At 45.0% G+C, this 16235-nt stretch overlaps 1 protein-coding gene across 3 annotated transcripts; it reads left to right on the top strand.

The window, feature by feature from the left end:
- Nucleotides 1–4037: 4037 nt before the first annotated feature.
- Nucleotides 4038–8340, top strand: LOC120708140 (transcription factor PCF5-like). 3 transcript variants are annotated; one of them, XM_039993253.1, is made up of 3 exons: nt 4038–4140; nt 4226–4399; nt 5401–6661. In XM_039993253.1, exon 3 carries the CDS (start codon nt 5455–5457, stop codon nt 6301–6303), a length of 849 nt encoding a protein of 282 aa, XP_039849187.1. In that variant the 5' UTR covers nt 4038–4140; nt 4226–4399; nt 5401–5454; the 3' UTR covers nt 6304–6661. The 3 variants fall into 3 exon arrangements, with proteins under 3 accessions (XP_039849187.1, XP_039849186.1, XP_039849188.1); XM_039993254.1 differs by lacking the exon at nt 4038–4140 and adding an exon at nt 8013–8340 and having other exon boundaries at nt 4147–4399; nt 5401–6333; XM_039993252.1 differs by having other exon boundaries at nt 4122–4399.
- The last annotated feature ends 7895 nt before the right edge of the window (nt 8341–16235 follow it).

The following is a 16235-nucleotide window of genomic DNA, read 5'->3' as shown; positions in this document are numbered from 1 at the left end:
GGTGGAGCCGTCGCTACTGCATGTGACTTGGCGCTTCTTTCAGCCGGCCTACCGGCGAAACCACCTTGCTTTGACGGTGCATGCTGTGAGCTCGCGGCAGCCATGCGTCGTCCCTCCTGCCCTGCCTCGCCTGCGCCCAGCGCATGCATGCATGCATTTCCGTTGCAGCTGCTGCGGCACGCAGGCGGCGACACCGTACCGCACTCCAAGGCCGCCCCGACCACTTCTCACTCATTCATTTCCCCTCTCACCTCTGCCTGCCTGCAAGACGCTAGTGGCCGGCGTCTGTTCTGTTCTGTCCCCAGCGCTAGCTACCTCGCTTGGCTGCCTGCCTCCATGACCATCCTCCTCCCAAAACACTGGACCACTTGCGTGCCTCCCTCCTCCTCTCTCCTTTTTCAGCTCAGCTCACAGAGCCTTGCAGCGGTGGCCACCCGGCATTGCCGCGCGTCAAGGCGTGGAGCTTGCATGCCAATTACTGGGCGCGCGGGGGTCGCTGACGATACTAGTACTACAAAGCTTGGACAGCCTCAAAAGGAAAAGGAAAAGGCCCCGCCGGCCGGGCCTTGAAAATTGAAATAATGGAACCGGGGACAACCACTAGCGGCTGGATCTGATGACCGCAGTGCATGCATGCTGAATTGCTTGCTGGTGCCCACATGCGCCGCAGCGCTCTGCCTCTGGCCTCTGCTCTCATGTCTCGAATGGCCGGTCTGTCTCCGTGGATCAGCAGATGATGGCGACCTGGTGAGCGACGGAAATGTTACTCGGAAGAGAAATATCCTGGAAATGGGTGGGACGACGACGACCGGCCAGCGGCCACCACCGGCTCTCCAACATGTCTAACTTGTTTTGGATTAGATAGCAACCACATATATGATCCTGCAGGAAAAAGTTTGTGTGCATGCATGCATATGCCGGCAGCCGGCTCCAGCTGAATAGCTGATGAAATGGCATGGCATCCTGCCGCAGGCAAAAGTATTTCCGACCGCTTGCTACTGCAGGTGAATAATCCATGTCCAATCGATGCTCTGCCTACATTTACAGCAGGTGTGCACACAAGTGTCCGCCCTTTTGCGTTACTGCTCTGCTGCCGCCTGTGGGGGGGACCTCTGATGACTGATGGGTTGTCCCAAAGGAAACCAGCCCATCATGCTGCTCTGATGACCAATGGGAGCTGTGTCAGTCACTTGATGTGTCTGTCTGTCTCTCTCTCTCTCTCTCACTCTACTACCACTAGCAGCTTATGGATTAGATATGGAACATTATATCCATCTGCAGTAGCTTGCAACAACCTAGCTAGACACTGCAATCTCTGCATGAAAAAGGTGAGAGTGCTTAACTGCTTTTACTAGACACATGATTTATATTCCATGGATACCGAGGAGGATATGCATACAACAGGCCGGGGAGGGCCGGATGTGCTAAACAGCCGGGCAGCCTCCTGAAAGCTAGGCATCAAGATAGTATGGTAAGATGCTCTGCAACATTTGCTTATTATCATGCATGCATGTAAAGCTCTGCAAGCGTGATGATGTCAGAGAGATCGATGCATCGCTTCTGGGTATTATGTTGCAGTGACCCAGTGATGCAGCCTGAATATCCCAGCAGTGAACGAAAAAGATTGCTGCAGGCATGCACGCACTCTTGCCTCTTGGTCGGTTCACCAAACCGGTGGGAACCGGTCCGGTTTGACCGGTTACCGGTCAAACCGGTCCGGCCCGGTTCTGGTTTGGGCCGGTACCAAACCGGCCCAAATTCAAAATTCAAATTTGAATTCAAAAAAATGAAAAATTTCCAAAAAAATCCTAAAAATACTTTAAGGTGCGACAAATCTAATTGTGTCAAATTTTCTCAAAAATTCATTCATTTAGTATAGTTTGCGGGGATTTGAAGTTAAACAAAAAACGTGCATATAAAAGTATACAAATACAATGTAAAAGTAGTACAAAAGAGGGTTGTAGGGTTCATTTAGGCTAAAATATGTTATACAAATATTTATTTAGTATACTTTGTGGGCATTTGAATTTAAACCAACAAAGAAAAAAAATTGAATTTGGCCGGTTACCAGTCAAACCGACCGGTAAACCGGCCAAACCGGTCCAACCGACCGGTATACCGGTCCGAACCGGTTGAACGGCGAAATTTGAATTTAAATTTGAATTCCACCGGTTCCGACCGGCAACCGGCCAAACCGGACCGGTATACCGGTACCGGAGCCCGGCGGTTTGGCCGGACCGGTCGGAAATTAAAACCCTGCTCTCGACATGCAGATCCTTGTTGGGAAGGAAACGCCAAATCACAATGCATGCCACTACTGGCGGGAACGCGAGAGATGTTGCGAAATGAGCGGCCACTGCTGGCCAGCTGCTAGGTAGCTTCTGAAAAAGTGTGTGCTGATGAACTGCCGGTACACGGAAGAGTTTATGTGAGCTTGATACGTGATATGATCAACTCTTTAACGCCTCTTTATATTCTGATTCAAGCGGGCAGCAGGTATATATCAGTGGGTGCTAGCTGATTGTACAGAGCATTATCTTCAGACCATAAAGCAGCAGTGGCACTATTGTGATTTGATACATGCATGCATGGCACACTAGACCTATATAGGTTGAGCCCTATGCGTACCTTGCACTTCATATAACATTCATTCATATCCACATCGGGGGAAAAAACGATAAAACCAAACCAAAGGAAAATAACATGGCACCACGAACAGAAGCGCAATGATGTGGCTAAGATACATATTGAGCAGTGTGGAAAGTGCAATATATTTATGATATTCACATTTTTGTTTGTTATTGTATTTATACAGAAAGTTGAGGCAATGGCCATTTCTTCATTGATCGATGAAACTGCATATTTTGACTAATGGATTACATTTTTTTAGTATGGGGAAACGGTAATGGGATATGATCCAGATTATTTTCACTTTTGAACGAAAACGATTACTTCCAAATTTGTGTCTTTTACTGACATGAGAATTGATAAAAGTTTATAGAGTGGTCCTGCAAGCTGGTGCCCAAAAGAAGGATGGTCCCAAGACTAAACTAGCCTCCTAGATTTTGATGTTGAAAGATTTGTAAAGGTTATGTATTTTGGTCAATATGGAATGAGCACATATGTAAACAAATCAACCTTGCCCCAGATTTTTTGCATCATAATCACGATTCCGCAAAAATATAATATTAAGGTGCCACCAAAAAAAAACCTTTGAAAATAAATAGCTTAGTTAAATTAACTTCCATTTATGGAAGCTTAATTAACCAAAACTTTGAAATTACAACAAGTTCAGCTCAGTTAATTACTTTTTTTCAAAATAGAAAAGTCTCAAGTTTTAAAAAATGCATCCCTACATGCGCATACTAGAAATTAGTGTCATTTCGTTGAGCATTTAATTTGAAGAAACATATACACATAATATATACATGTATATGTATCTTTATATATTCACTTGTATAATTCCTTCACAAATAAAAGTAGTCTTAAGTTTGTTCTAAGTCAAAACTTTTTTTCGGAAAACCTCTTTTTAGCTTTAACCATCAATAACTAAATATATATTACAAATAGTTTTGTAACATAAGCTTCGGCGCTACTGGTTTATTATTAAAAATGACAATATATATATTTTTATTTTTGTGATAATATATTTCCGAGAAATTATTGTTGATAAAAGTTTAACCTTGTAGATCGTGCCAATATCCTAAAAGGCTTCTATTCGTTATCACAAGGTGCATAATACACTAATAATTAATACATATCTTAATAAGCTTTATTTCTGCCATAGGTAAAAGCTAGGTATGAAGCATGCATATTTTATGTTATGCGTACGACCCTATAAATTCTCTGCGTACTTCCTAGTCCCTACATACGTGCATACGTACACGCCGAGATACTCCTCTCTGTCCATACTCTTCTAGCTATCTGTACATGACTTTTATTTATGCCTTGGAGCTTAGCTTATTATCAGCTCGGCTGCAGTGTCCAGGTCAGCGTCAGCCGCTACCACTACATACGGCTACGGAGAGTGAAGGGAGACGGGGAGCAGTAGCAGTAGCGCATGGTGGTGGTGGTGGTGGTGGTGGTAAAAGGACGCGCGGCCGGGGATTGGACAGCGACGCTGATCATTTATGCTGCCGTGTAAATACCCACCACAAGCAGCTAGCTTCGCAGGTCGTCTTCCACATCCTTCTCATTCATCTCTCCCCACTCCTAGCTTCTGCAGCTCTCAAGCTAGCTGCTAGCTAGGGTTTACGCCGGTCGGGATCCGCGGAGCTGACGGCCGGGGGAGGGCAGTCGAGTTCGGCGGCGGCGAGATCTGCTTGCTGGACGTCGCCGGCACAGAGGAAATTCAGTTGATTTAGAGGGATTATTATTGCAGCCCATTTCTTGAGATCCTGTAAGTCCTCCGTCCTTTTGCAGTCGGTCTCGTTGCTCTTGATTTCTTAATTCTTTGTGGTTTCTTCTGATGATTCGAAGATTGCAAAAGTTTTAGGCCTTTTGTCTTGGAGTTATTAATTTTTTGAAACCCTCTGTTGATGGTCGTCTATTAGAATATCCCAGATCTAAGCAGATTTGTTCACTCCCTCTTTCTTGCTATATATATACTTATCAATTATCTGGAATTTTTAACTGCTACTTGAAATTCTTTCATGTTCCCACAGCTAGAAACGCTTTCCGGCCGTGAAACAAAGTTTCAGATGATCATCGTTGTTTCTCTTTCTTCTCTTTTCTCTTCTTTTTGGAACAACCTGCGACGGTCTGGATCTGACCGAACCTTATGATTTCAAGAAGCCAGCTGAACGCTTTGTGTTTGCTACCCATGATTATTGCGAAAATACCCAAACCATAATACTAAACTAGCCATCATGCATGTCCAGCGTTTTCCTCATCCAACAATTCGATCAGTATTTTCTCGGCCTCTCCATCGATCTTACCATCTTCTCATTTCCAAGAGCAAAAGAAACCAATCCATGTGCGAGTACGATGTATTCATAGTCTTTGCCTGGAAAAGCTAGCAAAGATGCGGAGGCATGCCGTTCAATCATGGAATCATCCCCTTGCCCAGCGCATCATATGTGTGCCCGCATATAGTGCCGCTGCCACTGCCGCGCACCGATCCGCGCGGCTCGCCGGGGCGCTCACCTGCACTGTTTCATACCGCTATCTTGCTGTTCCTTGGAGCGAATAAAGCTGCAGCGCTTTCCCCATTCCCCAATGGAGCAGTAGTGGCACACATGAACCTGTAGACCCTGCCGTGCATGCACAGTGCTCAATCATGGCGCGCCATTTCATGCTGATTTGTTGCTTGCATACGATGCTATAATTAGCTAGCTTAATTAGCGTGCTGTTTGAGACTAACCGGTTGCGTGTGCGGTGGATGGTACATCGACACTGCAGGGGCGTCCGATCCGGTGCCGCGACGATGACGACGACGAGCGCCGCCGCGCAAAGATGATACACAGCAGCAACCTGCAGCAGGCGGCGGCGGCGGCGGACGAGGAGCTCGCCCGGAAGAACGCCGCCGTGGCGACGTCGCGGCAATGGTCGGCGCAGACGGAGTCGCGCATCGTGCGCGTCTCCCGCGTCTTCGGCGGCAAGGACCGGCACAGCAAGGTGAAGACCGTCAAGGGGCTGCGCGACCGGCGGGTGCGCCTCTCCGTGCCGACGGCGATCCAGCTCTACGACCTGCAGGACCGCCTCGGCCTTAACCAGCCCAGCAAGGTCGTCGACTGGCTCCTCAACGCCGCGCGCCACGAGATCGACAAGCTGCCGCCGCTCCAGTTCCCGCCGCAGGACCTCATGGTAGGCCACCTGGCGCCCCCCATGCCGCTGGCGCACGAGGAGAAGTTCGCCCACATCGCCGCGGCCGCGGCGCTCACGAGCGACGGCGCCAAGCCCGGCCAGCAGGGCGACGTCGACATGGACGGGAGCGGAGCCGGCGGCGGCCACCACTTGGGGAGGTTCCCCGGCGGCTACCACCGGTTCATGGGGCTGAACAACGCGTTCGGCATGGTCAGTGGCGCAATGGCGCCGTATAACAGCTACACCGGAGAGGCATGGAATAACAGCAGCAGCGTGCATGACGGCGGCGGCGGCGGCGGCGGCGGCGGCTCGCAGCAGGTGGCAGCCGCTGCGGCGGCGCACCACTCGCCGTTCCCGTCGTTGCTCTCCCTGGCTCCAGCGCCGCATCAGCTGGTATTCTACTCCTCGGAAGCTGATCAGCAGTTCCAGGTGGATAACCTTGGCTCGCAAAGCCTGTCCCTGAGCTCGGCAAGGGCTTACCATGATCAGGCTAGCTAGACTACCGACGAAGCTTCGATCAAGATTAAGGTAGGAAGAATGCTCTCTGATCCCAGTCCCCAATCAATTACAATAATCTAGCTGCCGGTACGGTACAAGTGTGACATTGGTTTCTAAGTGCCTTTTGAGCCACAATAATTAAGCTTGTAATGATTTCGTAATTAGTAAGATGTTAGACACTAAACATAATAAAATTAAATCTGAGGGGCTTGCTGCGTACGTGTGTGTGCGATACGAATTTGTTACTTCTTTTAATACACACAAAGGAGTAATATATAGTAGATGTGTGCTGGGTTGTAACAATAACAATATGAAAATTTTCATATTATGTTTTTAATTAGAGCTTTGTTTGGCTATATGTTGGTTTTGGTTGCAATTTTTTTTGGTTTCATTTTGTCGAATTATATTAGCGTGCCATAGTCCATAGTTCATCCTATGCATGCATAGTGGATAAGATTTTTTTAGAAAAGAATAGTGGACAAAATATTTAGTGTTTAAGGACATGTCTGGGTGAGGAGACCCCACCTCCCCTGACGTCTTATTAATAGTTCTGAAAATAGAGTTTCCACTGGATTAACCAATAATCAGTTTGAGCTAAAAAGGTCAAAGTTGATCTATCATGTATTTATCCCATACTCTAATCAACATCTGTAAATTTGAGCTGCAAATTCTAAATCTACTGAGTGTGATATTTGTCTAGGAAAATAGTAGAAAATATATAAACTATTAACAATAAAATTTATTAACATACGAACTCTTCTTCTTCATGGCTCACATTTTATACATATACTTTAAGTGGGAGTATTGGTGGATATATGAGATATATGTCACGCACCATCCCATTTTCTTCATAAAAAAACAAAGATATTTGCCCTCTCTATCACAAGTTTTAAGGTTTCCTCTTTGTTTCTTGCGTGGTCCTAATCATATACAAAGATGTTCCAAATAAATGTGTCAGATTTCCTAAAAAAAAGTGTGTCAGATGATGTACCATCGCTTTGAGAGCACTCATCAGTCATCACCCAGGGTTACATGTGTATTAAGGAATATTTGCATTTTGAGGCGGTTTGTCATAATAATGTTTTTTTCTAAATCATTGATGATACGGTGATCTTCACATGCATCCATGGCATAAATAAATAAATAACTAAAAATTTGACTTATGTTTCATATTTCTTCACATGATTAATCAAGGAAGAGTTACCGTCGTGAAATGAAATTGCTACATCTACCACGAACCAATGGTGAACATTAGCACGTTTGTAGTACTAATAAACCTCTTTAATTGGAGCACCAATAGATAATCCTATTCTAGTTTGTACGCAAGTATTCTAGCAATTAAAACTTTTACATTCAGCCAGGATATGGTAAAATTAAAGTGTGGCGCTAAATCATACATACAGCAACCTGACCAATTTAACCTGTTAAGAGCTTAAAATAAAGGGGGGCAGCGAAGAAATAGGGTACTGATATTAATGTCGCGCGCATAGTGTACTTGATTTGTTCATCTAATAACATTTCGAATTATTTTATCTTCACATGCATCAATAACTGATCGAAATGTTAAACATTTCAAATTAAACTCAGCATTTATTTTGTTTAATTTGTGCGTCCTGTGGCAAGTATATGTCACGTATGTATATGCTCTGAAACAATATACTGTCTAGATTAATTTGTCGAGTCTAATCGTTTACTCTCATGTTTTGCAGCAATTCATATATGTTATTGTTTGCTACTGCGAGGTGAATATTAGAGATTAACGGTTTCCAAAATAAGGAGGGGGGGGGGGAGTCAGGGCCTTCCATTGCTGGCAGAGATCACTATAAAGGGTGAAGACAACCATTATTGTCACTCGTGTGACGTATCGAGTTTAATTTTTTTGTAGTTAATTTGGCAAAAGAAACAGCATCTCTTTATTATACACACGTAGCTAGTCCCTGAATTAATCATGAAGACTTCACACATGAGTCGCCGAAAACATTCTGGCGATTAATTAGGCCCAGTATATGTTAATAATCTCATTACTACGTCCCATAATGGTAAAGTTGCGAGAGGCGAGAGGGCACAATCAATGTAAACTCTGAGCGCGCGTACCCTCTCTCGTATTATATCTATCATGGCCCGTTTGGTTTTGTAGCGCGCTAGTGAATAGTGACACTTTGACCGCTTATTACGGTGTCAAACAAAGTCAGTTTACAAAACCAACTCCAGAACCCCCGCGTTAGTGACCCTGAAGAATCTAATGAGGCTTTTGACGCGCGATTAGAAGATGGTACTGTAGCATCACTGTAGCAAATCATTGATTAATTACCGTAATTAGATTCGTCACGAAAAGTTACACCATTCCCAATTTCTCTCCCCTCCACGTAATCATGCGCCGGCTATCCGCCGGCCATAATACCGGCTCTAATGCACATACATACAACTAGCTACCTAGCTAGCTAGCTAGCTACTCGTACCTAGCATGGCTCTAGCTCGACAGCATGCGCTGATGCCCTTTTGCGAAATGCACGGTACAATGCTCCTACACGCACATGAGACCGATAGGCCTGTCGTCTGCGATTTAAGCCACGCTCTGCCCCGTACGGCCGGCTTAATCACTAGCTCATCGTTCATTTAGGGGGTGTTTAGTTAGTAAAATTTTTTGATTCAAAGGTCACATCGATTGTTTGATCAGATGTCGGGAGGATTTTTTGGACACTAATTAAAAAACTAATTTCAGAACTCGCTTGAAAACCGCGAGACGAATCTTTTGAGGCCTTTGACCGCATCATTAGCACATGTCGGTTACTGTAGCACTTATGGCTAATCACACTAATTAGGTTCAAAAGATTCGTCTCATCGTGTACATCCAAATTGTGCAATTAGTTTTGTTGTTTAACTATATTTAATGTTTCATGCATGTGTTCAAAGGGGAGACAAAAAATTTTGAGAACTAAACGGCCCCTTAATCCTGAACAACCCAATGCAAATCATGCCATGCAATCAGTGCTGGGATCAGGGTACCCATCCTGTCTGTTTTGACCCGGAGGAAGAAGGAAAGAAGGGGAAAGCCGGCTAACGGGAGTCGCTATCCCTCGTCTTTTTTCCATCACCTTTGCTAAAGCTGAACCTACCAAATCTCAAAGCTAGCTGCCTTTCCTTTTTCCGCGCTCGATCTGGCATGCACACACCGGCGACCGATCTGGCACATCTACACCCATGCTCTCGCTCCATCGGCTCATGCCCGCATCATTCACACTAGCTATCTACCCTCTACCAGCAGCAAATTAAAGATACCGGGCAGCAGTACATGCTAGATGCTCACAAACATAGAGAGATGATGGAGGCGGATCGGAGGAAAAAAACGTTTCCTGCAAAGAGATCTATCGAGATGGGCTAGCTAAGAAACCTTAGCTTCCAAACATTTGCCCCCCCCCCCCTGCTGTCTCCATGGACAAGACAGTCAGGCCAGGCATGCAAGCATGGGCATCTATCTGATCTGCAAAGACAAAGCATACGCATGGAGCCACACGGACAGGGGATGGAGAACCTTGTTGGCCTGGACCATCGCATTGGGGCCGGGGATTAACCATGGCCACGGGGACAGGAGATCCGAGCGATCGAGGGGTGGGTGGAGAGCCGAGAGGACGTGGGGTTGATGAGTAGTAAAAGACCAGGGGCCGGCCGGGGAGCTGCGGTGGGGCTGGCCTGGCAGGAAGGCCCGGCCCGGCCCTTTTCAAGGTAAAGGTAAGTATAAAGCAACCCGTCATGCGTAGGTTTGTAGCTAGGGTTTTGCATGCATGCAGACCAGAGCGGAGCGGATCGATCCATCCATCCATCCATCATGCATGTGTGTGCCGTCCATATCTTTGGCCATGGACCAATATATGCCCAGCTCGTTCGTTCACACAAGGAAGAATGGTCCCCGGCCGGCCTGCAGAGCGAGACGCGATGTTCCTGCTGGCTGGCTGCTGTGCGCATGCCTCCAATTAAGCTCCATATGATCCATGCCTCTCACCATCATTCCATTCCCTTTGCTTTTGCTTAAGCTAAACTGCAGCTTGGAGTAGCAGCTACTAGAGCTTCTAGCAAGTAGCAGCAAGTTGCCGCTAGGCCCCGGCTACGATCCTCTCTTCTTGCGCACAGTCTTACTCGTGCTGCAAAAAGCTGTGACTAAACTCGTGCATGCATATGCATGATATCACACTTTGAACAAGCGTAGCTGCAGCTAGCTGGCCTGCCCGATAATTGCGTCGCATGCTACTCCTAGTATAGATGGTTATGAGACGAGAGGAGCTGTAGCGCCTAGGTTAGGTTGTTTCTGCCGGTGCAGACTGCGAACAGTGCGGCGTTTGGCCGTGTCTTTGGGCGGCCGCCGGCCGGCCGGTAGGTAGGTACGGTATACTTTCAAGGGACCAAGCTGCATCGGCCGAGCAGGCTATCTTTCACTCGCTCGATGGATTCCTTTTGGGCAGGGATCAGTGTAGGGAAGTGGCCTACACTGCAGATGGGCGCCTAGGTAGGTTGTACTATACTGAGTGGTATCCATGGTTCACCAAACCGGTGGGAACCGGCCGGTCAAACCGGTCCCGCCCAATTTCGATTTGGACCGGTATCAAACCGGCCCAAATTCAAAAATCAATTTTGAATTCAAAAAACTAAAGAATTCCCAAAAAATTTCTAAAAATATTTCAAGGTGTGCACCGTCCATGAGGCGGCGGTGCTCGGGGCGGTGGTCGATGACGTGGCGGCGCGGTGCTCCGGGCCGGGGACGACGACACGGCGGCGCTCCGGAGAGGGCACGACTATGGCGATCGACGGCGGCGGCTGTGGATCAAAAAATTGGCCAAGTGTGGGGAGGAGGCAGGGAAGAGGGGGCGCCAGGATATATAGGACGGGGGCCTTTGGTTTCCGGTTCCAACCACCACCCGGGACCAATCTTTGGTCCCGGGTGGTGGCTGGAACCGAGCCTTTGGTTCCGGGTGGAGCCACGATCCGGGACCAAAGACCCTTTGATCCCGGGTGGTGGCTGGAACCGGGACCAAAGGGGGTTTTGGCGGGCCGCGGCGAAAATGCGCCTGCGGCCCACCTTTAGTCCCGGGTGGATCTAATAACCGGGACAAATGAGTACCGTTTTTCATTCTGGAGCCAAAACTTTGGGCTATCAGCTTTTTTTCGTTTCTTTTTTATTTGTTCTTTTAAAATGGGCTATCAGCTTTTAATTGCGTAGAAAAAATATTGAGTCCAAAAATTATCAAAAAAAGTTTCTATACGTATTTAGATTTTATATGTCCAGTAAAAATATGGTATTTTATTTAAGTGATAGGACTCATAATTTATATAACTTTATACATATTATAATTTTTATTTTGACCATGCAAATATGTATTAGATAATAGAAATATTTCAAACTAATGGCTTTCGAAATAAAATGAGTTTCCTCAATACATTAAAGTTAAAAAAGTGATTTTCACGTATAACTTAATCAATGTGTTGTTTTGCGAGGAGTTTGTGGGTGTCAATGTGCGAGGTGAAATTGATGCAATACATATATAAATCGAAATTTTCAAATTCCCCATCACATGTTTATGAAATATTACATAATAATTCTAATATATCAAGGATTAGCAGGTACTGGTACGGTAACAGACTTCCTCTTCACAAATGTCTCTTGATTATGATCACGGGGCAAGTATGGAGCATCCTCATTGGCCAGCAGGATGCATGGATCAGCATTGACTATGAAAGGTGGAATGTCAGCAGAGTTATTATAGTCCTCTGACAAGTCTGTCCTGTCCTCGACTCCAACGATATTTCTTTTGCCAGAAAGGACTATGTGTCGCTTTGACTCATTGGTTTGCTTGTTGATCCCCTTCTTTGGCTTGCTAGACATGTCCTTAACGTAGAAAACCTGAGAAACATCCTGGGCTAGGACGAATGGCTCGTCTCTGTACCCAAGATTGTTAAGATCAACTATTATCAAACCGTACTGATCTTTTGTTACTCCAGTCAGCTTCACCCACTGGCACCGAAACAGAGGCACCTTGAAATTGGGACCGTAATCCAGTTCCCATATCTCTTCAATGTAACCGTAAAATGTCTCCTTTTTTCCATTGCTTTCCGTGGTGTCCATACGCACACCACTATTTTGATTTGTGCTTTTTTTATTTTGGGCTGCCGTGTAAAATGTGTTCCCATTTATCTCGTACTCTTGGTACGTTAAGATATTTCGAAGACGGTCCTCTAGACGACAAGAACAGTTGTTCACCTATATCCATGTTGTGCATTAGATGCCTCCGCAACCAACTGACGAAAGTGTCGATGTGTTGACGTGCAATCCAAGTCTCAGACTTTTTTGGGAATTCCGAGGTTACAATCTTCTTATGTTCCTCGATATACGGATCCACCAAGGACGATTGTTGAAGAACCGCGTAATGCGCTTTCTTGAACGAGTCATCATCTGTGCAGACACGAGATTTTTTTTCCCTAGTGTGCCCTTTCCACTTAGTCTTGCCTCATACCGTGATTCAGGGACCCCAATCGGTTTAAGATCATCAATAAAATCAACACAAAAATCAATAACCTCCTCTGTTCCGTACGCATTGGCAATGCTTCCTTCTGGATGAGCACGGTTATGAACACATTTCTTTAGTACACCCATGAACCTCTCGAAGGGGAACATGTTGTGTAGAAATACAGGTCCGAGGATATCAATCTCTTTCACAAGGTACACTAGAAGATGTGTCATAATGTTGAAGAATAATGGTGGAAATATCAGCTCAAATCCAACAAGACACTGTACCACATCGTTGTGCAGCTTTGTCAGATTGTCTGGGTCAATTATCTTTTGAGAAATAGCGTTGAGGAAGGCACATAGCTTCATGATGGTTAACCGCACATTCTCACGCAGAATCCCCCGCAGCACAATAGGAAGAAGTTTAGTCATAAGCACGTAGTAGTTGTGAGACTTTAGGTTTGTCAATTTCTTCTCTTGCAAATTTAGGATTCCTTTTATATTCGATGAGTATCCAGATGGGACATTGACACTGCTCAAGCATTCAAACATGCTTTTCTTTTCTTCTTTGCTAAGAGTATAGCTGGCAGGACTTAAATAGTGTCGTCCATTGTCTCGCTTTTCAGGATGTAGGGCATCTCCGTCTTCCATTCGTTGCAATTCCTGACGTGTTTCTAGTGTATCTTTATTCTTTCCGTACACTCCCAAGAATCCTATCAGGTTGACGCAAAGATTCTTTGTGAGGTGCATCACATCAATTGCATGGCGAACATCTAAGACTTCCAAATATGGTAGCTCCCAAAAAATAGACTTCTTCTTCCATATGGGCGCCAATCCGTTGTCGCTCGGAACAGATTGGCTACCTGGTCCCTTTTCAAATACTACTTCTAGATCTTTGACCATTTCCAAGACGTCGCTGCCAGTACGATGCTTCAGTTTTGTTCGGTGGTCCGCCTGCCCTTTGAAATGCTTGCCTTTCCTTCGTACCTGATGTTTGATGGGAAGAAACCAACGATGACCCATATATACACACTTTCTGCAGTGAGTCAACCATATACTATCGGTATCCTTCAAACAGTGTGTGCGCGCTCTATATCCCTTGTTCGTTTGTCCCGACAAGTTACTAAGAGCAGGTCAGTCATTAATGGTTACGAACAACAATGCTCGTAGGTTGAAGTCCTCTTGTTTGTATTCGTCCCACATCCGTACACTTTCTTTACGCCATAACAATAACAGTTCCTCGACCAATGATCTTAAGTACACATTGATGTCATTTCCGGACTGCTTTGGGCCCGGGATAAGTATAGGCATCATGATGATTTTCCGCTTCATGCGTAGCCATGGTGGAAGATTGTATATGCATAGAGTGACAGGCCAAGTGCTGTGCCCACTGCTCATCTCACCGAAAGGATTCATGCCATCCGTACTCAAACCAAACCTTACGTTTCTCGCATCCAAGGCAAAGTCAGTGTACGTTCTTTCTATTTTTCTCCACTGTAACATATCCGCTGGGTGTCTCAACATTGAGTCTTGTTTGTGTTCCTCTTTGTGCCATCGCATCAATTTAGCAATATCTTTATTTCTAAACAGACGCTTCAAACGTGGTATTATAGGCGAATACCACATGATCTTGGCGGGAAATCTCTTCCGGGGATGCTCCCCCTCGACATCCCCAGGATCATCTTTTCGGATCTTATAACGCAATGCACCGCATACGGGGCAAGCATCCAAATTCTCATAGTCACCTCGGCAGATGATGCAGTCATTGGGACATGCATGTATCTTCTGCACCTCCAATCCTAGAGGGCAAACAAGTTGTTTCGCTTCGTACGTCGTGGTAGGCAATTCATTGTCTTTAGGAAGTATTTTTTCAAAAGTTTTAGTAATTCACCAAATCTCTTGTCTGATACACCATATGTTGCCTTCTATTGTAGCAACTCCAGTGTGGTGCCAAGCTTCTTCAACCCATCCTCACATCCTGGGTACAACAACTTGCGATGATCCTCTATCATCTGCTGGAACTTTAGCCTCTCTTTTTCACTCTCACAATCTTCCCACTCACCGCACAATGCCTGCCCAAGCTCGTCGGTGGGCTCATTTTCTGCAGCATCTGCTTCAGGCTCTTCCATGGCAGTATCATCGTCAAAGGCACTGAATCCATCATGGATTGGAATTTGGGCATCATCATAATCTATTTCTTCATTATCTTCCATCATAACACCCTTTTCTCCATGTTTGGTCCAACATAAGTATTTGGGCATGAAACCATGACGGAAAATGTGACTGTGAAGAATTGTTCTAGAGGAATAATTTTTATTATTCTGGCAGTGTAAGCATGGGCAGCACATGAAACCATTCTGCTTGTTTGCCTCGGCGACATTCAAAAAATAATGCAAGCCATCAATGAACTCTTTGGTACGTCGGTCAGCTTTGTACATCCATTACCGATCCATCTGCATTGTTTGAATAACATGAATAGAAAAATAAATGGTCCAAAATAATAACAATATAATTTAAAAGGTCTACATAACCCATCACACAAACATAATAATTTAAATGGTCTAAGCTGAAATAATAGCAAATACAATACATGCATGCTAATACAAACTACTCTCGAGACCTATTATTAACCGAGGCCTCGTGAACCGCCTCGCGAAGTCTCTCCACATTACGGTCAAATTCTGCTAGCTCTGACGCTTCACGCCTTGTATTATATCGAGCCATCAACTCGCGATCGTCATCCGTACCATGTAGTTCGACATTAAATTCATGATGAAATTTGCGATTTTCTCGACCAAGTTCAAAACATTGAAATGCTCTCTTAACCCAACGACGAATACGACATCTCAGAAGTCCAACACACTCCTCAGGTCGGAACTAAAGTGAATGTCCGGTGGGCTCCAGTTGATTGCGTACCGCCGCCCGAGCGGACACACGATGCTCCAATGTACTCACAGGTGGCAAACTCATACTCTCTACACTTATCTTCACAACAATATAATAAAGACACATACAAAATACAACTAATTATTCATAATACAATAAAAAATTAATAAAATGCTTAATAGTCACATTGTAATATATACATACTCACATTGTAATATATATATACTCTCATTGTAAACAAAAATCTAGTTTTAATTTGTAATAATAATATGAACTCTCTATACATGGAAAATCACACATCAACTCTCTATACAAGAAAATCACACATCAATTCTCTATACTCATCTAGATAAACTAAAACAAGTAAATCTATCTATATATGCACAGCTAAAAGTACCACACACATTTGAGTTCAAATGGTATAAAAATAAAGAAACTTTCACAATTAAACCTCTCATTTCTCTATTTCTAAACAATAAAAACTAAGCTAAACAAGAAATAAATGATAAGAGGAACAAGCTCCTAACCTTTATAGCTGTTGAATGGACAG

The sequence above is a fragment of the Panicum virgatum genome, chromosome 5K (genome assembly GCF_016808335.1).
Source record: "Panicum virgatum strain AP13 chromosome 5K, P.virgatum_v5, whole genome shotgun sequence".
Taxonomy (NCBI): Eukaryota; Viridiplantae; Streptophyta; class Magnoliopsida; order Poales; family Poaceae; genus Panicum; species Panicum virgatum.
This window is presented reverse-complemented; position numbering and strand designations above follow the sequence as displayed.

What these genes read in the sequence shown, in the direction of transcription:
- LOC120708140 (XM_039993254.1), top strand. Translation starts at nt 5,455, where the DNA reads ATGATACACAGCAGCAACCTGCAGCAGGCGGCGGCGGCGGCGGACGAG.